Source organism: Myotis yumanensis, unplaced genomic scaffold (assembly GCF_028538775.1).
Source record: "Myotis yumanensis isolate MYYU_CA2020_CCGP unplaced genomic scaffold, mMyoYum1.0.hap1 SCAF_3, whole genome shotgun sequence".
Lineage (NCBI taxonomy): Eukaryota > Metazoa > Chordata > Mammalia > Chiroptera > Vespertilionidae > Myotis > Myotis yumanensis.
In genome coordinates, this window is record NW_027223754.1 from 153,980,491 (window position 1) to 154,006,828 (window position 26,338).

Consider the following 26,338-nt stretch of genomic DNA (forward strand, 5'->3'; position numbering starts at 1 on the left):
AATAGATAAACTAACTTGTAAATTTTTTAGCATATGCATTCGGAAAACCTACTTATTATATAATGGATTTTTGGCTTTTACAAACCCTCGCCTGCATTAGTTTGCTATATAGAGGTTTTACTGTATTTCATTATATATATATTAAAGTACGTACCTACTCCAAAGATTATTGAGAATAATTTTAATGTCACAGTATTCTAAAGAAAAATATTTCACTTGCATAAAGTATTATTTCTATTATTCTATATATCTACTATTAGATAATAAGTGTTAACATACACATTTTTAAAAATTCCTTATAGCACTTTTTGAAAAATGCAAGTAATATCTCTTCATTAAAATATTTGCCAGCTGAAAATTCTAATGATAATCATAAAAATCAAAACAAATTTTAAAATGTAATGTGATAAAATATAACAAGAAAAATGGTTCTTTTGCAAAAAACTTACAAATACCATCTGTTAATTACATATATTTTAGTGTATCTTTTTGGGAGTAAGAAAAGCAATTATTAAAGGTTTGCAAGATTGATTATAATTATTATTAACCAAGTTTTTTAAAAAAAAAACTTAACAAATAATTAGTTTCTTTACCAAAACTGTTAATAACAACTATACTATCTCCAACTGTTTCTCATACAGTAGTATAATGTACTAGGACAAGCCGAATTGATATATGATTGATTTTTATAAATGTGACACACCAACTATTTAACTATATTCATCTTATTTTAAAAAATTAAAAAAATTAATCCTCATTAATGAAAAAAGTGACAGAAAAAAGTAAAATAATGGTTCTCTAATAAAGAGAGCATAAAAAAATCATAAGCCTTAAGAACTTTACAAATTTATTCTGACTATATTATACCTACTATGAAATATTGCTTTTGTCACTGGTTCATAATTATTTTAATTCTCTTCCAAAAACATTTTCCCCACATTTAACCAGGTTCAATCACAAAATCAAAAGTAAAGGTTAACAAGACATGTAAACAAGTTTTTAGATCATCATTCTGATGTTTTTGTGCTTACTATATATAGCACTATCAGAATGAAAATCTCTGAAGCAAATACAGCATCCTAACAAAACACCACTATTCTTACAGAATATTCATCAACAACTTAATTACTTAAAAGTAAATATGGAAAAAAAAAGTGGATATGGCAGAATTTCTATACATCAATACCCCAAACCCACTATTAGGGTTATGCAAGTAAGAGCCCCCAAATCATAAAATTTGAGATTTATGAAGAAAAAATATTATGAGACTAACTCATAAAAGAATCCTATTTCTAAAATAAAATAGTTTAGATTAGCAATGAGTTTATATGTTAAATTGATAATAAAATTACACTATATTGTATTTCACCCATCAAAAAATTTTTACTTTCTCCTTTGCAATTTAAACAAGTGTTTCAGACATTTTATTTGCTTTCTTTGCAAAAACGTCACACTAAATGATCTTTCCCTTATTCCATTCATCTTCATTTCTATCATTGTTTCAATTTCACAGTGTCTTAATTATTTTAATCCTGATATATTTTAAGGCAAGTTCCCCCAACTTGCTTGTGTTGCAAATTGTCTTAACTATCTTTGGCCATCTGCTCTTCCATATGAATTTTAGAAACAGCTTATCAAGTTACACACACACACACACACACACACACACACACAAAACCACCATCAAAAAACAGTTTAACACTTGGAGTGCGGGAAATGAGTTAAGTCGGCTCGCGTGAATTGCGCGTACTCCGCGGGAGCCGTCTTAACTCGGTTCATATAGATTTGCGGTGGAGTGCGGGAAACGTGTAAACTCGGGCCGATTGTAACTGCGTATTACCAAATATTTGTTTGTTTGCCGTTCACAAAGATACCTACCTGCGAACCGTTTCATACCCATTGGGGTAATAGGTATCATAAAAATCCCTGATTTTGCGCGGGAAACCTAAATAATTGCCCGCGCCATCTTATATTTTGGCGGGAAATTCACCCAACACCGTAGTGTTAAGATTTTTATTAGAATTGTGTTAAAATTTATTGATTAACAATCTATCTATGTATATAAAAGCCTAAGCGACCGAATGACCAGTTGCTATGACATGCACTGACCACCAGGGGGCAGATGCTCAATGCAGGAGCTCCCACAGACAACTTCCTGTGGCCGGCAAACCTCCCACAGTCCCTCTCTCCATTCGGCCAGCCTCCCGCGGTCCCTTCCCCCAGCTGGCCAACCTCCAGCAGTCCCTCCCTGGCCAACTTCCCACAGCCGCTCCTCTCAGTCAGCCAACCCCCCCCCCCCCCCCCCCCGCCCCATCAGCCCCGATCACCTGCGAGGCCAAGGGACCCACCTGTGCACGAATTCGTGCACCGGGCCTCTAGTAATATAATTTAAAATGCAATTTATAAAACTTACTTTAAAAATTATTAGTGGAATGGTATCAAAATTATATTTATTTAAAAGGTATTTCTAAATGATGGGGCTTTATCTCCCCAAGTATCTATATAATAAAAGCCTAAGTGACTGTTATGGTGGAACAACCAGTTGCAATGATGTGCACTGACCACCAGGCAGCAGACACTCAACACAGGAGCTGCCCCCTGGCGGTCAGTGAGCTCACACAGGGGGAGTACCACTCAGCCAGAAGCCAGGCTCACGGCTAGCAAGTGCAGCGGCAGTGGTGGGAGCCTCCCCCACCTCCGTGGCAGCGCTAAGGAGCAGCAAGCAGGCGGGCAGTAAGGAGTGAGGGGTCCTGGACTGCGAGAGGGCACAGGCCGGGCTGAGGGACACCCCCTCCCCCAGTTTAATATATTTTTCACAGTTATAGTGGAGGTTTGCACTGAGCAGTGTTCATCTGCTGCCATAACATGGTATTATTATGAGAGGAGAATCTCCCATTTGATGACTATTTGGCTGCTTTCAACACTATCTTCAATTACAAAGGGGCATCATACTTGTATTACAGACCATCTATATCTTACTGTAGTAAAGAAATACGAGAGAAGTAGAAAAAATAGGAGCATCTGTTACAGAAACAATGTGTAGTCTTCTTAGGTTTACTCACCAAAGACAATATTAGATAAGTAGTCAAATCAAAATTTATTTTAAGACATTTACATAGATTTGTTGTACTGTAAAAACTCTACTCCTAATCTATGAATCTGCCAAAATCCCAATTCCTCAACTTGACCTGACAAAAGCCTAGAACAGAACCAATAGCTCACCAACATTACAAATGAATGAACAAAGACCTGAATTTATACATTCTCAACAGCACTCTTAATCCTTGGTATACTCTTAGGGTCCAGATAAGCCCAATTTTAGCTTCTGAGTTTCTTTTTTGAATAGTTATAACTATTTGCAAAGATTGCTATTTCATGACTTTTATTCTTCACAAATAGTCATATAACTATTATTTTAGGATGAAAGCTAAATTCTTAACATTGCCTAACAGGTCTTTTTAAAAATAATAATTTAATAAAGCCATAATAATTAAAATTATGATATTTTAATAAAATAACATATAAACCAAGAAGACAAAACCGAGTCCATTAGCAGGGCCAAAGGACACATAAGAATTGAGTATATGATAAAGGAGGTATTATAAATTAAGGTGTTAGAGAGAGAAACTGGCTATGAGAGTTAATTTCAGTTGGATAAACTAGTTAATTAAAGTTAATATGTTAATAATCATATTTCTATGAATAACCATTAAGCACTTAAGCTGTGTGCCAGCACTGAGCCAAAGAATTTACTTTCATTACCTCATTTAATTCTGATAACTTTCTACAAAGTAAGTACTACTACTTTTTAAAAATATATGTGAGTATTTTTTATTTGATCTGCTCCTCCGTACCTTTCTTTTTTTAAAAATATACTTTATTGATTTTTTACAGAGAGGAAGGGAGAGGGATAGAGAGTTAGAAACATGGATGAGAGAGAAACATCGATCAGCTGCTGCCTGCACACTCCTTACTGGGGATGTGCCCGCAACCAAGGTACATGCCGTTGGCCAGAATCGAACCTGGGACCATTTAGTCCGCAGGCCGACGCTCTATCCACTGAGCCAAACCGGTTAGGGCCCTCCTTACCTTTCTAGTCTCAGCCAGTACCATTTATCTTTGTGCTGAGATATAGCTACAAGAGCCTTCTTTCTGTTTCTGGACACACATTTTCTGCCTCATGGCTCCTTCTGCCTAGAATATTCTATTGCTCTCAACACCTAGTCTACTATCACCTTATTGAGAGCCTAAATGTCACTTTTTTTGTAGAATCTTTCCATAAGCTTCTACTTCCTCTCAATTTGGGAAAATCTCAGATTATTACATATCGAAACTCTTTCTTAATTATAGAAATTACTTAATAATAAAATACCTAACATCTGATCTTACTCTTGTGCCAGGCACATACTTTAATACAGTGGTCAGCAAACTGCGGCTCGCGAGCCACATGGGGCTCTTTGGCCCCTTGAGTGTGGCTCTTACACAAAATACCACGTGCGGGTGCGCACGTACAGTGCGATTGAAACTTCATGGCCCATGTGCAGAAGTCAGTTTTTGGAAAGGAGATTGACGAAACAAGTATACAAGACGAGTTTGGATGGGAGAGTTGGAAGGGGTCGACCTCAGCAAATGTACCTCAATCAGATTGAGGATGTTTTTAGCAAAAGCCAGCTTAGGAGTACCCTAATTAAGTTAATAACAATGTACCTACCTATATAGTTTAAGTTTAAAAAATTTGGCTCTCAAAAGAAATTTCAATCGTTGTACTGTTGATATTTGGCTCTGCTGACTGAGTTTGCCGACCACTGCTGTAATATATTGGCTCATTTACTCTATCGAAGGAGGTAGGCGTTATTAAAATTTCATAGGCACATAGAAATTAACACCCAAGGTTACAAAGCAAGTGCCAGGCCTGTGATTAAGAAAATGTGAAAAAAAAATGAAAATGTGATATTGGCACTGGGAGAAGCAAAAAAGACCAATGAAAACAGCACAAAGAAACAAAAATCAGAATCATATATGTGAAAACTATGACGTATGCCAAAAGCATCATTACTAACTAGTGGGGAAAGATCTGGCTATGTATTTGAGAAAATATTAGAGCTCTACCTCCCAGAATCTTTTCTTTTTTTGTTTCTCACCAGCATATAAAAGGACCATTTATTTCCTCCTTTCTTCCCAAACCACTTCCCATCTCCCATACTTATTTATCTACTCCCATTTTCTGACTTATCCTTGCAGTCAAGCTTATCCTTCTCCAACCCTCACTTTTTATTTTATTTCTTTAAAAATATTTTTTGAGATTATAGATGCCTCCCCTTTAACTCCCTCATTGCCTCCCTCTTCCTCCCCCACTGACCTGGATTCTGCCCACCCCAGGCCTTCACCACCTTATTGTTTGTGTCCATGGGTTATGCATACTAGTATATGCATATAAGTTCTTTGGTTAATCTCTTCCTGTCCCCACTCGCTTCCCTCTGTGATTCTTCAGTCTGTTCCATGTTCCTTGCCTCTGGTTCTATTTTATTCATCATTTTATTTATTCATTAGATTCCTTGTTCATTTATTTTAATTTTTAGATTCAATTGTTGATATGTGTTTACTGCCATTTTATTATTCATATTTTTACCTTTTTCCTCCTCCTCCTCCTTTTCTTAAAGAAGACCCTACAACATTTTATGTAATATTGGTTTGGTGAATCCTTTTAGCTTTTTCTTGTCTGGGAAGCTCTTTACATGTCCTTCAATTCTAAATGATAGCTTTGCTCGGTAGAGTAATCTTGGTGTAGGTCCCTGCTTTTAATCACTTTGAATATTTCTTGCCAATCCCTTCTGGCCTGAAAAGTTTCTGTTGAGAAATCAGCTGACAATCTTATGGGTCCTCCCTTGCAGGTAACTAACTGCTTTTCTCTTGCTGCTTAAAAGATTAGCTCTGGCTTTAACCTTTGGCATTTTAATTATGATGTGTCTTGGTGTAGGCCTCTTTGGGTTCATCTTGTTTGACCACTCAGGGAAGCTAACCACTTTCTGGACCTGTATGTCTATTTCTTTCATGTGGTTGGGGAAGTGTTCTGTCATTTTTTTCAAATAGGTTTTCAATTTCTTGCTCCCTTTCTTCTTTTTCCAGCACCCCTATAATGTGAATGTTGGTATGCTTGAAGTTGTCCCATAGACTCCTTATACTATCTTCATATTTTTTGTATTTTTTCTTTTTGCTCTTCTGATTGGGTATTTACTTCCTCATGTTCCAAATTGCTGATTTGATTATCAGTATTGTCTACTCTACTCTTGATTCCCTATAAATTATTCTTCACTTCACTTAGTGTAGGCTTCATTTGTGAGTGTTCCTTTTTTATGTCATTGATATTCTAAGTTCCTTGAAAATTCTTATAACCATTGTTTTGAACTCTATATGGTAGTTTGCTTGCTTTCATTTCATTTCGTTCTTTTGGAGATTTCTTCTGTTCTTTCATTTGTGACATTTTTTTGTCTCTGCATTTTGGCTGTCACCCTGCGTTTGTTTCTATGTATTAAGTAGAGCTGATATGTTACCTCGAATTGGCAGAGTGGCCTTGTGTATTAGGTGTCCTGTAGAGCCCAGTGACTCAGCCTCCCCAATCACCTGTGTGTGTATTGTCCTGTTGTAGTTGACTCTGCTTACTGTTGGCATCACTAGGAGGGACTGGCCCCCAGGCCAACTGGCTGTGAGGACCAGCTGCAACTACACAGAAGAGCTGCTACGCAGGAGCCACCCCTATGGAGAAGGACTGCTTCAGTGAGGTTTTGCAGCTGTCTGAGTCTGACCCTTGAGTGTGTTACTCATGGATGTGGTAGGGTTGTGATCTGGTGTAGTCTGAAGTTGACCACTGGGTACACTGGCTCTGGGGCCTCCTGGGAGATGCAAAGTCAGCTACTTCCTTGCCCTGCCTGGGGCCACCCAGCATGAGCTACAGAGCGATCTGCAGCTGACTGCTACTTAGGTTGGACTTGGAGTGCCCAGAAGAGGCCAAGCTGTGAACCAAGGCAGGCTGCTGCCAGTGCTGGGCCCGAGGCCTCTTACTGAGAGGTATGAGGCATTCTGAGGCCAGCTGCTGCTTGTTTGAGAGATTTTTAAAAAGTCTGAAGCCTGAGCCAGGGCAAGCTACTCATATGGGAAGACCACTGAAGAGAGCTTGGGTGGGGCAGCAAATTGGGTGGGGTGGGATCTCAGGGAGTCACCAGCAACAGGGGAACAGTGTGACGGAAGGTCAGATATGGCGCCTGCCAGTTGTCTCTGTGGCAGGGGAGGTCTCAGCATAGGGACAATGGTCTCTGCCAGCACTTTTGTCTGGGAGAAAGCTGCCTCCCAGTTCTTGTCTTGATGCCAAACAATTTAGTTCCTACTCGTATGGATCCTTTCTAGCTGTTGCCCCAGTGCTGGAGCTCAGAGGAAGTGAATCTGAGTAAATCTGTGCACTGGCCCCTTAAGAGAAACACCTGGGATTCCAGTATTCTCCAAGTCACTCAACCACAATTCCCACTGGTTTTTAGAGCCCAAAGTTACAGGGACTTCTCTTCCCAGCACTGGAACCCTGGGCTGAGGGGTCTGGTGTGGGACTGGAACTCCTTACTCTTCACAAAGACTTTCCGCAGGTAAGATAGCCTTCCCAATTAATAAAACACCACATGTGGGTATCTGACCAGCCGGTTCCATGATTCTGCAAACAGCCTCTGCCCCTCCTACCAGTCTCGATGTGGTTTCTTCTTTAATTCTCTAGCTGTGGTACTTCCATTCAGCCAGATTTCAGATGGTTCTGAATGATGGTTTTTCTCTGGGTTAGTTGTAATTTTGATGTGATCTTGGAGGATGTGAGTGCAGAGTTTACCTACGCTGCCATCTTAACTGGAACCACCCTCATTTTACTCTGCAACTGGGCACCGTAGGTCTTCCTACTCCAATGGGCCTTCAAAAAGGTTCTCACAAAGTCACCAGCACTCACCCTAACAAATCCAAAGGATCCATAATTTTATGTACCTTATCAATAATTTTTAGAAAGTGATTCCACTTTTCTTGAGGGAAGGAATACTCCTTTCTTTAAAAAACAAAAACATTCTTTTGCTCTGTTTAAATGTTAGTATTCCACAGAGCTGTTCTCTACTTTCTTCTCTTACTGTTTACACACTCTCATACCAATTATTCCAAAATCTGTATTCCCGGGCCAGTCCCCAAGTTCTTGAACCATATTTTCAATTCCTACTAGTCCATGTCAACTTCGATTTTTCAAACATTTAAACCTTGAGTTGCCAATCATCTCCATAACACCAAATGTATTATTTTCTGATATTTCTTTACTATGTGATGTCATCAGTATTTAACTTCCCAAGCCAGAAACCAGAATTATCTTATATTCCTCCATAATCCCGTAACATCTAGTAATCAAATCTCTCTCCTCTTCATTTTCAGAAAAGTATCTTAGTTTTGTATCTCCTCTTACCCATCATTTTTAGTGGCATAGATTACTGTAACAGCTGCCTAACTTGTCCCTCTGTTTTAAGTTAGCATACTTTTAATTCGTTCTCCATTCTGCTGCCACATTTTATTTTTTTAATAACAAGTTGCCAATAGCACTTTATTTCTTCTTTTAAACATCCTAAACTGCAGATTTCTTGGCTCTTTTTGCCCAGACGCAAAGAGCAGGGCAGTGGCACAGGCCATGGGAAGACTGGCAAATGCCTTAAAGTTCTCTGCCTCTGTGATGGCCCTGTCAGTTGGGTGGCCAACTTAAGTTCTTCAGCTGAACTGTCTCCCTTCTTGGGGGCTGAGGGCTTCCTTGAGAAGAGTGTGAGCTTTAAGGTTTATTCCTTCAGCCATTCATATCGGCCTGAAGAGACTTGGTGGCCTTGTTCTGCCTCCTCAGATCCACTGACATCCCAATGGTTTGTGGCACCTTTCTATGGATGCCATCCACCCTTAAGCCCTGCTGCTAGCAGTTCGTTTGGTACCTCACCCTCGGGCATCTCACTATGGACTGGATGGGTTAGGGTTAGGGGTCAGGGCACAGAGTGATGCATTGCATTTTGGCTTGCTGGGCCTTATTCCACGCAGGATGGTTAAACCATGAGGAAATATGCCACTGCCAGTCCTTATGGAGGTGGGACTTTAGGATCATGCCATTTCAGCTGGGTACCAAGGGCTGTTGCCAATGGGGCCTTCTCTAAAGGAGAATGGCCACCGGAAAGGCCATAGACATTTTAAAAACAAACAGAATTGTCACTGCTCTATTTAAATTAAAATTCTAGTATCACAAAACAGAATATAAATGCTTTATCTATATATATAAAAGGCTAAGCAATTATCCAACTGTCTGGTAGGTATGATGCACACTGACCACCAGGTGGCAGACGCTTAATGCAGGAGCTGCAGAGCTGCAATGACTTGGCAGCAGTGGTTCTCAAGTGACACACCCTGGAACCAGAGAGGAGGGAGCCCGATTCCTCGCAGGGTCACACAATTCCACTTTCAGCCATGGTTTGTTCCTGGGGCACTGTCGGTCCTGAAGCTGGTTTACGGCACACTTGCATTTGCATTCCACACCCTGTACAACAGCAACTTTGCAGAGTGTCCTCTTGCACTCTGGGTCCCCTTAGGGGATGTTGGAGAGCTGGTTTCGGCCTGATCCCCACCGGCCAGGCCGAGGGACCCCACCTGCTGGACGGACCCTGCTCACTCCACAGATGCCCTTCAAGCTGCGGCGCTGCCCCAGGTGCCGGCCAGGGAGGGACCGCGGGAGGTTGGCTCCATGGCGTGTCCAGCCCGTATCATCTAGTCCTGCCTCACCAGCTACCCTCTAATTAATCTCCTTTCAATGTGCACGAATCCGTGCACCGGTCATAGTATTTATATTAAGTTTTTTGTACAGAGTGTTTTAACATTAATTAGTTTGTCATAAAAGTTACTTTTTTCCTCTTTAACTGATGGGGAAACCAAAACTTAGATAGGCTACATGACTTACCAAGGTCATACAACACTACTGAGAATGCAGGGCCAGCTTTCAGTTTGTACTGTAACTTTCATATTCTCAAGGTCAATGCTCTATTGTATTAAACTTAATTTTAAATCCTAATCATTTAACCAAGACCTAAAGATGTAACATACTTCATAAAAATCATACACCTTTATTACCCTCTTTATGAAGTGGTAAGGGTTCTCTTTTTTAAAATATATATTTTTATTGATTTCAGAGAGGAAGGGAGAGGAAGAGATAGAAACATCAATGATGAGAGAGAATCATTGATCGGCTGCCTTCTGCATGCCCCACATTAGGGATAGAGCCTGCAACCCGGGTATGTGCCCCTGACCAGAATCGAACCCAGGACCCTTCAGTCCTCAGGCCAACACTCTATCCACTGAGCTAAACTGGCTAAGGCGATAAGGATTCTCTTTATAAAGTGTGGCAGAAAAATATCATGTTATCACCAAGTTATAAGAATGAAAATACTTATCTAAAAGGTGCTGGGGTCCAACCCCAGCAGGTCCAGGGGTCCCCAAAGGTGGGGACAGAGTCAGCGAAGAAGGAATGACACAGAGACAGCGTTCAGTTGATCAGCAGCCTAGCCAGGATCTCTAGCCAAGTTCTGGTCAGGATCTCCAGCCAAGTTCTGGTTAGGATCCAGCCAAGTTCTGGTCAGGATCTCCAGCGAATTTCTGGTCAGGATCTCCAACCAAGTTCTGGTGCCATGTTCTCTCGCTAGGTTCTCCAGCCAGGTTTGGTCGCCAGGTTCTATCCAGGTTCTCCTGCCATGTTCTGTCTAGGTTCACCAGCCAAGTTCTGTAGCAAGGTTCTGTCCAGGATCTTTTGCCATGTTCTCTCACTAGGTTCTGTCTCTAGGTTCTGTCTTCTGTTGTCTTGTTACATCTGTATTTATACCAGTTGATTTTAATCCTGTCAATTTCTATTCCAAAGGTTAGGGTGTTTCTTATCTCCATTCCAGGGAGTAAAGATTATGTAGCTTAAGCATGATTGTTCTTAGTTAAAGTGATTAACTACCCGCCTGGCACTTAGTTAAGGGATTTTATTCCCTCCCTAACTTCAGGGAAAAATCCCTACCTGGGGAAACAACCTTTCTTGGAGAGGTGACCTTCGTTAAAACACATAGCGCCAAGAAGGGGAGCAAACATATTAAGAACAGTATGCCATCTATGCCAGATCCCTTGAAACATATGCTGTGCAGATGTTTCTTCCCTGCAGTGACTGTGTCAAGCAGCAAGGATGGACCAGCTCCCGGCAAAAAGGCATAGTCTAGCAATTTATATCCATTTTACATATGAACAAAACAAGTACTTTCAAAGTGGGCAATCTTTGGTAAAAGCTAGACCTTTGCCTATCAGGAACAAAGCCTGAGCATTTGTTCACATTAATGCCTGTATTAGAATCATGTTTTCACGTCAGTTAAGACTACATGAAAATAAACACTATCTTTCTTTTAAAAGGTTTTCTTGAGTTGTGATAAATACTAAATTGTGGATGAATTTTTTTCACACCCAAATTGTTTTTATGATTATTTTTGCTTAAAATTCTTGATTCATGATTAAATTTCTTACCTGTTGAAATGAGACTTGAATAGATATGAATTCTAATTATTCTGTAGAATACTAGACCAAAATTCTTTTCCTGATATTACTTGCTGTGAGGTCTTAAATTACTCAGCACTAAAACCTTCAGACTGTGTATCTTAGAAATGGAAATTCATCTTCAAAAATATTCATTGGAGGTCTAATATGCTATTTCATATGAATAGGTTATCAAAATAGCCAAGGTCCCTCTGTTCATGGAATCCAGGGTCTGGTGAAGAGAGACAGTATGTAATGAAGATATGTAGTAAAATATCACGGTAAGTGCTGTGAAGGAAAAGTACAAGGAGCTATGCTTTGAACGCATAAAAAAAGAGTCCCTATTTAGAATAAAGGAAAGTCTCTTTGAGGAAATACCATTTTAGCATATGAATAGGAGTTATTTCAGGGAGAGTAAGAAAAAACTGCTATCTACACTGAAGGAATAGCATGTGTTAGGACAAGAACAACTTTGTTAGTTTGGTATGTAAGAGCAACTTCCTAAATGAGGTTGGAGTTTATGACAAGGAGAGAAATGCTAGATAAGTCTAGAGAAATGGTCTGAGGCCAGACTATATAATGCCTTTAAGATAATGATAAGGATTTTATCCTAAATGCAATGAAAGGCCATTGAAAGATTTTTAGAAGGAAAGAGCTATGATCTGATTTACATTTCATGAAGACGACTGGGAATATTCCACAGGACTGTTGGGAAGATCAAATATATGTGAAATGATTAATAAAAGCTTACATAAAGTTATGTTATGACTACTTTAAAATATATGGTGCTAAATATTCTGAAGGCATCAAGAAAGACAATTTGTATTATGGCCTGTACAGAATGATTTTCAATGGCTCCAGAGAGGCTAGGCCCATGGTTGGCAAACTGAGGCTGGTGAGCCACATGTGGCTCTTTGGCCCCTTGAGTGTGACTCTTCCTAAGCCTTAGGAGCACCCTAATTAAGTTAATAACAATGTACCTACCTATATAGTTTAAGTTTAAAAAATTTGGCTCTCAAAAGAAATTTCAATCGTTGTACTGTTGATATTTGGCTCTGTTGACTAATGAGTTTGCCGACCACTGGGCTAGGCCAACTTTAGTAATCCAAATAAATCTAGTTAATTTTAAAACAGTCTTCAAATGCAGAACTAAAAAGTCCGGATTATGGTGGTGTTTGTTTTTTGGTGAGGGACAGTAGTGGTGGGAGAAAGATAGGAGTTTCAAAAGTTGCTTAGTGTTTTTACATATAGTAGAAGCAAATTAAGGAAAGATATATAGGAACCAATAAATGAGTCAGAAATAGTCCTAGATATAAAGAAATTTAATAGTAGTACAGGGAAATGAATAATCCCAATAGCAGGATTTAGGAAACCGCAGCACTGGTGAATGTGAATGTATAGCTCCCTTTTTTTTTTTATTAGTTTACTAGAGGCCCAGTGACAAAATTCGTACACGGGTGTGTGTGTGTGTGTGTGTGTGTGTGTGTGTGTGTCCCCCTCAGTGCAGCCTGCACCCTCTCCAATCTGGGACTGCCGGCTCCCAACCACTCGCCTGCCTGCCAGTCTGATTGCCCCTAACCACTTCTGCCTACCAGCCTGATCACCCCCTAACCACTCCCCTGCCAGCCTGATCGACAACTAACTGCTCCCCTGCAGGCCTGATTGCCCCTAACTGCCCCCCCCCCCCCCCGCTGGCCTGGTTACCCCTAACTGCCCTCCCCTGCAGGCCTGGTTGCCCCCAACTGCCCTCCCCTGCAGGCCATCTTGTGGCGGCCACCTTGTGTCCACATGGGGGTGATCATCTTGTGTGTTGGAGTGAAGGTCAATTTGCATATCACCTCTTTATTATATAGGATGCTCATGCTAACAACTTTCAGATAAGACGTACCTAATGCTTAATTGCCTACTATTGACATAATATAACAGTTTTTTAATTTATTTTTTATTGTTAACAAGTGTTATAGATGTCCCCCACTTCCCCCTTTGACCCCCTCCCCCAAATCCCACCCCACTCCAGGTCTTCACCACACTATTTTCTGTGTCCATAGGTCACACATATATGCATATAAGTTCTTTGGTTAATCTCTTTCCATTTCCCTCACCTCCCTCCCCTCTGAGATCTGTCAGTCTGTTTCATGCACCCATGCCTCTGGATCTATTTTGTTCATTAGATTCCACATATAAGTGAGATCATGTGATATTTGTCTTTCTCTGATTGGTTTACTTCGCTTAGCATCATAATCACCAGATCCATCCATGCCGTTGCAGAGGGTAAGAGATCCTTCATTTTTACAGCCACATAGTATTCCACTGTGTATTTAAATATACCACAGATTTTTTATCCACACATTTACTGATGGGCACTTGGGCTGTTTCCAGATCTTGGCTATTGTAAATAACTCTGCTATGCACATAGGGGTGCATATATTCTAACTGGTGTTTTGGGATTCTTAGCATATATTCTCAGAAGTGGAATCAATCACTGGGTCAAATGGCAGTTCCATTTTTAATTTTTTGAGGAAACTCCATACTGTGTTCCATAGTGGCTGCCACAGTCTATATTCCCACCAGCAATATACTAGGGCTCCCTTTTCTCTACATTCTCACCAGCACTCATTGTTTACTGATTTAATGATGGCAGCCATTCTGGCAGGTGTGGGATAATACCTCATTGTAGCTTTAATTTGCATCTCTCTGATGACCAGTGACATTGAGCATTTTTTAATGTATCTATTGGCCACTGTATGTCCTCTTTGAAGGAGTGTTTATTCAGGTCCTTTGCCCATTTTTAATTGGATTATTTGTCTTCCTTTTGTTGAGTTGTATAAGTTCTTTATATATTTTGGAAATTAGTCCCTTAACAGATGTATCATTGGAAAATATGTTCTTCCATACAGTGGGTTCCCTTTTTATTTTCATGATGGTGTCTTTTGCTGTGCAGAAGTTTTTTAGTTCGATGTAGTCCCATTTGTTTTGTTTTGTTTTTTCTTTTATTTCTCTTGCCCTAGGAGATGTATGAGCAAAAATTCTGCTACATAAGACATCTGAGAACATTGTTATTTTTTAAAAAACCCAACCTTTCTCTCTGCAAAGTAGGCATAAAGCAGTCATTCTTTTTACAACAAAAAAGATACACAAAAATATCACCCTAAAACAATGTATTACACTTAATCTCATAACAGTATGTATAACTATCTTGTGCAAAACTAATGGCATAAACAATTTTGGATGTTAATTTGTTTAATTACTCTATGATTACTCTCAAATACTGAGTAAATTACATTTGAGTAGCAAAAGCATAAAACCATTTTTTAATAAAAGATATGTTAGTAGCTAATATTTTACCAAATATTTCACTGAAAATTTATTAAGTACCACTGACTAAAACTCAGAATTTCATTGTTTCAGTAAAACTTACCCAAAAAAAATCTATGAAGTTCTTTTAAATAAACAAATGGCTTGGTCAATCATTCCGTTATATCTTAATTTTTAGATTTCAAGCATGTCCAACCTATTTTCTGCTTTGTACATTAATCAGTTAGCAAGAACTCATTTTTATGACCTCTTTTTACATCTGAAGTAAGGTACAAATAAGGAACTTAAGGAGGAAGCCAAGTGAGATTGTGAAAGTGAAAAAAAAACTCACAGAATGGAAGGAAACCTTACAAATCATCTATTAGATAACAAATTTGTACCTAGAATACGTAAAGAACTCTTAAAACTCAGTATTACAAAGATAACCAAATTTAAAAATGGGCAAAGGATCCAGACATTTTTACCAAAGATATACAAATGGGATATATGAAAAGATGTGCAACATCATTAGCCATTAGGGAAATGCAATTCAAAACAGCAATGAGATACTACTATACGCCCACTAAGATGGCTACAATAAAAAAAGATAGACAATAACATGCTGACAAGAATGTGCAGAAATCAGAACCCTCATATACTGCTGGTGGCAACGAAAAAGGTGTAGCCACTTTGGAAAAGAGTCTATCAGCTCCTCAAAAAATTAAACATAGGGACCCAACAATTCCACTTCTAAATATATAACCAAGAGAAATGAAAATTGTGGCCACATAAAAACGTGTACACAAATGTTCACAGCCAAAAAAGGTAAACAACCTAAGGTCCATTAACTGATGAAGGGATAAATTCAATGTGGTCTGGACAATGAAATGTTTGCCAATAAAAAGAAATGACGTATTGATATATACTACAACATGGATGAACCTAAAAAACATTATGTTATGTGAATGAAGCCAAACACAAAAATCACACATATTATATGTTTCATTTATATGAAATACTGAGAACAGGCACACTTATAGAATAGAACGTAGATTAGTAGCCGCTTAGACTAGAGCAGGGGGAATTTGGGGAGAAATTGGGGGACTGCTAATAGGTAGGAGTATATCTTAGGGATGATAAAAATTGATTGTGGTGATTACTGCATGACTCTGTGAACATACCCAAACCCTGTGAATTGTACACGTTAAGTGGGTGAATTGTACAATGAGAATTATATCACAATAAAGTTGTTATATATTTTAAAGGGTGGGATTATTAGGGATGATTTTACAGAGATTGATTTTGAGTTAGGTTTTGAAGTGAAAGTCAGGAATTAGTAAAATGTATTTGAAATATTATGAATGATGTATAAAGCCCTATAAGGCTGGAATAAGTAATAATTTGCAGAAAATGGGACCACTATTTGTATGAAAGTAGAGATACATTAGTTAGAAGTGAAACTACTAAGACTAGAAAGTTAAACCAAGGAGACCCAGAAAATTCTATGGGTTCCTCATATGAACAACAGATGAAACATGCTGTTTTACTGATGTGACAAAGCTGTCACTTCTTGATTTTAATACTTCCAAGTATTCATCCCTCAAATAGTTGCTTCCATAATATGGATATGGCTTTATCACTCATAGGCAGGCAGTACAGTTGAAAATGCAGGCTGTTAGAGTTGACTGTCTAGGTTAGAATCTCTATTCTACCACTGACTATGTGTACTGAACTCGGTACCCCAATTTATGTAAGAGTAAAATGAGTATACTCACTTATTTTATACATGTAAAAAGCTCTTAACATGATAAACAAGTGGTAACCACAGCCAAAACTATATGGTATATATAACTACTTAGCTATACCTCTCCTGAGAATCAAAGGTTCTTCAGCTTCAAATCCATTCAAATTTATGAATATAAATTTTCCACCTATATCAAAGATAAATATCTTGATTAAATTGTTAAACTGTGTCAAGTTGGTAAAACATATTATTAAATAATATAAAGCAATCTGAATTATCAGGTCTTTTTTACCACAATCACTTCACCCTTATCATTTCTAACTTTTTGTTTTTACTAAAGGAACTTGATGCTCTTTTCAAATAATTAATTTTATCTCTAATACTCCCAGGTTTTGATTTAACTGACTCTCTAAAACTTAGAATAGCCTCGCCTCAGAGCCACTCTTGGATTTGCTTGTAAGAACCTTTGACTTCTTTCACAAAGGAAGTCCTTTCTATAGTACTTCTTTTTTTTTCAAAATTAAATCTTTATTGTTCAGATTACATTTGTTCCTCTCCTCCCATCCCCCATAACTCCCCTCCTTCCAGTTCCCGCCCCACCCTCCGCCCTCACTCCCCACCGTCATCCACAGGTGCACGATTTTTGTCCAGTCTCTTCCCGCATCTCCCATTCCCCTTTCCCACCCAAGAATAGTCAGTCCATTCCCTTTCTATGTCCCTGATTCATTATAATCACCAGTTCATTCTGTACATCAGATTATTTATTCACTTGATTCTTAGATTCACTTGTTGATAGATGCATGTTTGTTGTTCACAATTTGTATCTTTACGTTTTTCTTCTTCTTCCTCTTCTTAAAGGATACCTTTCAGCATTTCGTATAATACTGGGTTAGTGGTGATGAACTCCTTTAGCTTTTCCTTGTCTGTGAAGTTCTTTATCTGACCTTCAATTCTGAATGATAGCTTTGCTGGATAAAGTAATCTTGGTTGTAGGTTCTTGGTATTCATCACTTTGAATATTTCTTGCCATTCCCTTCTGGCCTGCAAAGTTTCTGTTGAGAAATCAGCTGACAGTCGTATGGGTATTCCCTTGTAGGTAATTGAGTCTCTTTCTCTTGCTGCTTTTAAGATTCTCTCTTTGTCTTTTGCTCTTGGCATTTTAATGATGATGTGTCTTGGTGTGGTCCTCTTTGGATTCCTTTTGTTTGGGGTTCTCTGCGCTTCTTGGACCTGTAAGTCCATTTCTTTCACCAGGTGGGGGAAGTTTTCTGTCATTATTTCTTCAAATAGGTTTTCAATATCTTGCTGTCTTTCATCTTCTGGCACTCCTATAATTCTGATATTAGTCCGCTTGAAGCTGTCCCAGAGGCTCCTTACACTATCTTCACACTTTCGGATTCTTTTTTCATTTTGCTTTTCCAGTTGGGTGTTTTTTGCTTCTTCACATTTCAAATCTTTGGCTTGATTCTTGTGCTCCTCTGGTCTGCTATTGGGTATAATATTCTTAATTTCTGGTTTCTTTATCATAGCATCGAGGGTCTCATTAGTTTTCGTGAGGCTCTCCTCAAGTTTATTGCAAGCCCTCAAAACTGCGTTTTTTAGCTCTATATCCTCCATTTCTGTCATGTTTTTTTGTCTCTGCATTTTTTATGCTTTCTTGGTGCACCCCCTTGTGGTCTTTGTGCGCAGTCTTGTTCTAGTTAAGCCTTGATTGTTGTAGTTAATACTAGAGGGATTTGACCACCAGGCCAACTGGCTGTGGGAATCAGCTGTGGGAAAACTTCTGTCCTCTGGGGAGGTGCTAATCTAGCCTTTGCCTGAGGCGATCCGGCAAATGACTCTGCGCAGGGCTTGGGCGGGGCGGGATCAACAGGGCGGGCAGAGGGAGCAGTTATGGCTGCTCTCAGTCTGTCCCCATGGGCTCTGCCTCTCTGTCCCAGCAACCGCTGCAAACCTCGGAGGGACCGTAGCCAGACAGTCCTGCTTCTTCCGTTTGAGTCTGAGTCCCTAGAGACTCGCCCGGATCTGGAGCTCAGAGTCTGAGACTCCCTCCTGATTGAAAACGACAACCGCGCCCTCAGCCATCAGCCCGCTTTGCGCGCGCACCTCTGTACCTTTAAATTTTCCACACTGAGCCTCCACTGAGCCTCGGAATGCTGTCGTCTTTCCTTCTAGTTGAAGAGTCTCTCCTCAGCCAGCCTTCCTGTGTTTCTGGGTGATGTCCGTTCCGTCTTTTAGTTGTATTTTTGAAGTGGTTGTTTGCGGCAGCAGTCTCCGGTGTCTACCTATGCCGCCATCTTGGTCGAAATCTCTATAGTACTTCTGATAAACAATTTTCCCTAACAGTAAGGAATTATCCACTAATTTCTGGTCTTCTCAAAGCTAAAAGGAGAATGGAAGGGAGTGTTTGCATTCTTAGCTCCCTTCATAGAGAAGAAAAAAATTATCATTATCGTCCTTTTCTTATTGGAGAGCTATAAGGAAATCATGCAGAAGCTCACCAATGGAAGCAGTAAAAGTGTTGTAGGCATAATGAAACACAGGTTAATCCTCCAGAGGTTTTCTGCTTTATATTACAAGCTGACCTCTTTACCTCTTTCTGATAAGCCATTTTTTACATTCTCAGATATGTCATTTTAATATGTATCCAAAACTGAGGTCATTTACTACTAGTCTTATTCTTAGTTTCTTTAGTAGTGAATTCTGTGTAAACTGGATTATAAACTAAAAGGAACTACAATCTTTTGTTTAAAGAACAGATGGAGAAAGAATCTGTTGAAATGACTTCAAAGTAATAAATATAAGATGGAGTATGAATTATATTGGTAATAGGAAATAAAAATAAAAGGCACAAACTGAAATGCCATTACTCAAGGAAGAAAAAAAACCCAGTCATTGATGAAAAATTCTACATGGGAACTAAGAAGGAATAGTTTAATAGTATCTGACAATGAAATACTCTTTGAGTTACATTTGAGTAGTGACAAGCATGAAACATTTTTAATTCTAAGGAGATATTAAAATATCCAGTATTTAAAATCATTAGAAACCACGTAGTTAAACCTAAACCAGCTCTGAAATTATCAAACATCTATAACAAAATGAGGTAAATAAGAGCACATACTTGAAAGGCTACATAGGATAAAGCATTTAGAATAGTGGCTGGCACAGAGTAAGCACTCAATAAATGTTCACTAGTAGTGATATTATCACCTGCAAATCACATGCAAATCTACTGATTTCTCTGAGTTCAGATTCCTTATCTAAAAGAAATATAAATACATACTTGATCCTTATTTTGAAGATCAAATTAGATAATACATGTAAACATACTTCTCAACCTTCCCCCCTTATCTCCCTGCCAATATACCTGATGATTTCAATTCACTTAAAAAAAAATGTTCTTACTGATTTCAGAGAGAGAGGAAAGGAGGACAGAGAGATGAAAACATCAATGAGAGAAACATTGACTGGCTGCCTTTTATACTCCTCCTGCTGGGGATCAAGCCTGCAACCCAGGCATGTGCTTTGATTCATGGGTCAAAGCTCAACCACTGAGCAACACTGGCTGGCTCACTTCACTTTTATAAAAATCATGCTTATTAATAATGTGATTCTCAAAATGAAGAAAAATCAGTAAATTCATATAACAAAATGAATATATTTTAAAGACTAAGATGGAAAAACTGTTCTATTAGCAGCAATGCTACTCGGAATGTCAGTTTTCAGGAGTTTTAAAGAGATAACAGTACAGTCATGTACCTTCTACAGCAGCCGTGGGCAAACTACGGCCCGCAGGCCGAATCCGGCCCGTTTGAAATGAATAAAACTAAAAAAAAAAAAAAGACCGTACCCTTTTATGTAATGATGTTTACTTTGAATTTATATTAGTTCACACAAATACTCCATCCATGCTTTTGTTCTGGCCCTCCAGTTTAAGAACCCATTGTGGCCCTCGAGTCAAAAAGTTTGCCCACCCCTATTCTACAGTCTTAATTCAAATGTCTTTTACTTTGAAAATTTACTAAAAGAGTTATTTCTGAAAAAAATCAGTTGGTAAACATGGAACATAAAATGGCATTCATTCATATTTGCATTGTCTCGTCTGTCCAAAAAAAGAGCCTATGATTTGTGGCTCACTATAAACTAGCACTTTTAAAATACAGGCGAAGTACTAAAACAAAATATCCTACAATCCCTTACTATCTGCCTGATATGTTATTTCTCTAAAACTATTAAGACAAGGAACCACATGTCCCCTAATAAAAGTTTATAATTACTGATAAACAATTAAAACCTAAAATCTCATCAATAAATGATCCCAGTATCTTTAATTTAAATGCACTTTTGGATCAAAATAACACTTATTCTATATAGTCACTTAATCATCTATTAATCTTTAAACATATTTTAATTTCCAAAAGCAAGATATTAAGATTGTCTACATATTCTGTCATATCTAAACTGAAGATTCACAAGAGATGAGTGGGGGAATAAAATGTTATACTGAGCCACTAAAATAAAATAGATCCATTTAAAGAGGGAAAAAAGTCATTTTTTTTCTTTTTAAAGTGAAACTACATTTTAAATGTATTTTTAAAATAAGAGGTAGTGTAGTGCAGTGATTTTAGGGCCTGAATTAAAGTCCCAAACTACTTGAGTCCAAATCTTAGATATATCACTGTGTGAACACTTCTTTGACCCTGGGATTCCCATTCAGTCAAATATGAAGTATGGCATATTCACATTCTAGTGCCCTTGAATTGTGGTTCTAAGTAAACAAGTTAACATGTGTAAGTACTTAAACGGTACATAGCATGTGTTTTTTAGGTCAGGGTCAGACAAACTAACTTTTTCTTACTATTCTTATATGCAAGCAAGATTAACAGTTGTCACACGACTATTTTGTAAAAATGACCATTTATTTAATACCCTGCATGTGCTAATGGGAAATGGTATGATTTAGAAAAAAATTAAGTCAGAATGTCAATAAAAATAAATTAAAGGAAGGAAGGAAGGAAGGAAGGAAGGAAGGAAGGAAGGAAGGAAGGGAAAGGAAAGGAATCACTGATTAAAGCTCTGGATCATCTTGGCCAAGTAGTGTACATTAATCTTGGGTTTACTAACAATGTATAAGTGATTATAAACACTTATGAAAAGGCTCAAATTAGGAAAAAATGCTTCTCTAGATTTTAAGCAACTAAAATGTGAAAAACATGCTTTAATGCCACTATTTCTGTCCTTATTTTCATCAATTTACCAACACTAAAAAAGTTTTGCTTTCTGGTTTTATTTCCTGAAAATGATGATGTCATCATACCTTATTTTAGTGATAAACACTTTGGCACAACTAAAATTAATATTAAAACAGTAATGTAAAAACTTCTTTAGGAAATATATACTAAACAATTTGGAATTCATACTGATTAATGGTGCCCATTTACATTAACTGATGTAATTATAAGGTTGTTTTCTGTTAGTATAAGCATAAGGAACCATATTAAATAAAACTTCAAAGATTTCTAAGAGTAGGAATGGAAGGGAAGCTCTACAACTAAAATCATTGTCTCCTATCTAAAAACCTCACTGAGCTGATGGGCTATTCCTTGGCAATTCATTGAAACAAAAATATCATACACATTTTAAATGACTCTAAATACAAACTAAAGTTACACTCTGAAGTTACCTTAAACGTACTGAGTTACTAGAATTTATACAAAAATGACATGCAAAGTTTAATTTGTAAAGTTAGCTATGTGTTGCCATTGAACATACTCCCACATGAAACTAGTGGAAATAATTGGTAAATGAATGACATTTAATAAAAATGGGGAAATAAAGCAGAGACTTTGATGATTTACAGTTATCTTTTTATTTACTCATAATAGGTCTATTTTAAATATCTCTAAAGAAAGTATTCCATAACCCACAACTTCTCTTTATAACTCCAAATTTTCCTTTTGTCTTATCAGAAAAAACCACCATATATCTGAAGATTATCTTTCATTCATCCTAAACTAAACAATCCTAGTTCATTTATTCTTTTCCTACAGTTCCTAAATTCTTACAATCTTGTTCATGTTCATTCTACATGGGAACTAAGAAGGAATAGTTTAATAGTTTGTGACAATGAAATACTCTTTGAGTTATATTTGAGTAGTGACAAGCATAAGACATTTTTAATACTAATGAGATATTAAAATATCCAGTATTTAAAATTATTATAAACCATGTACTGATTAATAGTGTCCATTTCTGAATCTTCTTGGAGCTGAAACATAGATCAAGAAACAGCATTAAGAGACTACTGCTTAACTCCTTCTAGTGTAAATCAGTGTTACTTTCATACCTCACCTTTTTAAGAAATATCACTTTTGAATTTTTTTCACTAGAAAGTCTAGTACCAAGCATATCATAAAATTTGTTCCTCATCTCAGACCATTGTAACATATTTCCATCTCTAGAAAGTCAGTTTGCAGTTTAAAAGCATTCACTATTTATAAATAAACAGAAACTCTAGTATCCATACAGAATCAAATCTTTATTCTTGCTCCAGTATTAGTTTCCAGAGTACTACAAGACAGTCCTTATCTGCAAAGTGGTCACAACCTAATTAATAAAATATATTCATTTTAATACATTTGACTATAACATCAAACATCAGTATTAAACTTTCAAGAATAAACTTATGGCCCTGGCTAGTGTAGCTCAGTGGTTAGCAGCACCAAAGGGTGGTAGGTTTGATTCCTGGACTAGGGCACATATGTGGGCTTGTAAGTTCATCCCCGCCATGGTTGGGCAAGTTCAGGAGGCAACCAATCTATGTGTCTCTCTCACATCAATGTTTCTCTCTAGCTCTCCGTCCTTCCTTCCCTCCCTTCCACCCTCTCTCTAAAAAAGGGGAAAAAGACAATGGGAAAAAATCCTCGAGTTAGGATTAACAACAACAACAAAGAATATACTACCATTTTTTCTCAATAGTTCAAGCAACATTTCCAAAATGGTTATATACATATACCAAGACAATGTTTCATTTGCATATGATCCATTTCAGCAACACACACACACACACACACACACACACAGGATTTGCCCAAATACCCATAAATGGCTAATTCAAAAAAAATTCTAAACGTTAAAAAGAGAAATAACTGTTTAATGAGAGTTAAAAACTCATTTCAATGCATTCCAAAAACATGAGCCTAAGTAACAACTAAATTATTAAATATCTTTACTAGTTCTATATTCATGAATAATTATCAACTTTGTATTTATCAAATTATTCACCTTAAAACTCTGAATCAAAGTTCTGTTCTAGTTCCTTTTTCGATAGATTTTGCCTGCTAATTGCAAGTAAACTGGCTCACTATAATCAAACTGGTCTCTGCAACTCCCCAGTACCACTTTGCTCCTGTATTTCCGCTCCCCTCCCCCAAAATATATGTGGGGAAATCAGTGAGGATAAACATTTTGTGTCTTCAGTTTCCTTTGTCTTTAAAATGAAAGCACTGAAATGACTCAAATTAATTGGTTCCTTGTATTTACTCTTTAAAATCATGTACAATAACTTTGTCAAAAAGCAAAAACACTTTCATTTAAAAAATACCAAACTTTAAAAAGTTTAATGCCCACAATACACGTATTGCTCCTATCATCCTGTAGTGTCAACAACACCAATTATTACTCAGTATAACAAAAACATAACATTAAAGAGACTAGCTATATAAATGATGTCCATACTTCAACTTACAGAATTATATTTTATGGAAATCCACATTTATCTCTTTATGCCGTGGTTAAATGCTAGGCGAATTAAGAATTTTTAAGTGATCTTTAACAAACACTAGGAAGCAAGGATTGATTTAATCTTTAACAATCCACAAGCCGAGGTGTTCCGTTGGTATTCTAGGAAATGTCTAATTTCCCCATACTAATAAACATCTAGGAACAGTCCGATATAAATAACAATTCTTAAATTGTATTTTTTTGCTGTAATGCAACAAGTATATGTTCACACCCTTATTGCATAAATATAGATTTTTATTGTATAAATATAGTATGGGGCCTAACAAAGTAGGAAAAAAGTACCAAGACAGATCAAAGTACTCAAATGTAATGTTATCTCACAAACAGAGAATCATCTTTTAGAATATTGCACTGAATCAAGGCAAAGCCCACGAAATGAAATTATTACTGTCCACTTTCACAGGTGAAGATACTTCAGTACCAAGATTTAAGTTAACTTTCCTCAGTCACAGTGCAAGTTAGGTGGTGCCTCGATGACTTCATTCAGGTCTAAATCACACGCAAAAAACACTGTACACTCCATACCACTGCTATGGTGACAACGACGGCCGAAAACCATTTTCATGATCATCAAGAGGCGCTTTCTCCTTCCTCATCAACACACCACTTTCTGTTTCTGTTTCACAGTCACGCGCATTCAAGGGATGCCGGCTCTCCCTGGACGTGGCCCGCCGGTATTACCATCCCCACACACCTCCTGCCGTGCGTTAAGGATTCCCTTCGGCATTTTACAAGTTTGTGTGCTCGCCAGCGACTTAAGCCTCCAGCGGACTTATCTGCTTCTCGCAGGCCTGCGCGCCGCTTCCCGCCGGGAGGGCAGGGCTGCCCTTCGAAGAAACGCTGCCGGCGTCTCCCAGCCGCTACTAGAGCCCGAGACCACGTGGTACCGCGCCCAAGCCCACGGTCTCCCCCTGCTCCCTCTCCCTCTTCACGAGAAAACTGGAAACGAGGGTTCCCTTCCCTCGAGCGGCGCCCCGACACATGCCACCTGTGCCGCGCTCACCGCACACATCCTGCGGCCCGCCTCCCGGAAGGAGGCGAGAACCCCAATAATGGGGAACTTGGGTGCCGACAACGCCGGGGAAGGAAAGGACGGCAGAAGCTAAAGGGGGTGAGACGGTGAGCGGCCACGGGACCGGGACCTGTCAGACATGAAGGGACCCGCGCCGAACGACGGTCACCCCGGGTGCGGGAAGGCCTGGAGTGGGAGCGGCACCACGGGGGGAAGGAGGCAGGAGAACTCCCCGCGCTGCCTCCGCCGCTCAGCCTCTCATCCTGTCCGGACCGGCCACGAGCCCCGGCTCTCTCCGCTCGGGTCCAATCTTTGACCCCACCTTTCCCGAGCGGCCACAACCCTGCAGCCCAGGGCGGCCGCTGCCGGACCTGCCCGCCCGCACCTGTCACCGGCGAAGAGACCAGCCCGCCGTTCCCGCCCGGTTCCCCGCCGTCCTCGGGCCCCCGCGGCCACCTCCCACCCCTTTCCCTTACCAGGTGTCCCCTTTCCGGAGCGAGGTCTTGAGCAGCGTCGCGATGTCAGACCGCTGGATGTCCAGATCCGCCGCTCCGCCTTCCGCCATCTTCTTCCACTAGCGGCAGCGGAGGCGGCGGCGGCGACGGCGGCGGCACGCCCCAGAGCATTGTGGGAATGGCGTCCCGCGGCCCCGCCCAGGCTGCAGGTCGAAACCAAAAGGGATGTCAGGTGGGGGGGTGCGCCTTTGCCCCGGGGGCGGAGGAAGTGCTCCGCCGAGGTCGGCTGCCCTCCCCCGGTCCCCGCCTCGTCCTGCATCGCTCCCGGGCCTCTTCCCTCCTGGCTCCACCTGAGATTCACTCCTCGCGGCGGGGCCGGGGTCCCCTCTCGCCCCCCTCTCCCTGGCGCGGCGCCACTGCCCCGTCCGTCCCCGACTT

The 26,338-nt window shown here is 39.3% G+C and overlaps 1 protein-coding gene and 1 pseudogene across 2 annotated transcripts in view; both read right to left on the reverse strand.

The window, feature by feature from the left end:
- The window catches only part of USP15 (ubiquitin specific peptidase 15), a 120,666-nt gene extending 94,603 nt beyond the window's left edge, over positions 1–26,063 (reverse strand). For both annotated transcript variants that reach the window (XM_070409822.1, XM_070409821.1), the window contains exon 1: positions 25,922–26,063. In XM_070409822.1, the coding sequence (XP_070265923.1) occupies positions 25,922–26,010 (89 nt within the window). In that variant the 5' untranslated portion in view covers positions 26,011–26,063. The remainder of the gene's footprint in view (positions 1–25,921) is intronic.
- On the reverse strand, positions 4,089–9,566 carry LOC139005245 (large ribosomal subunit protein eL13 pseudogene; annotated as a pseudogene).
- Positions 26,064–26,338: the final 275 nt, after the last annotated feature.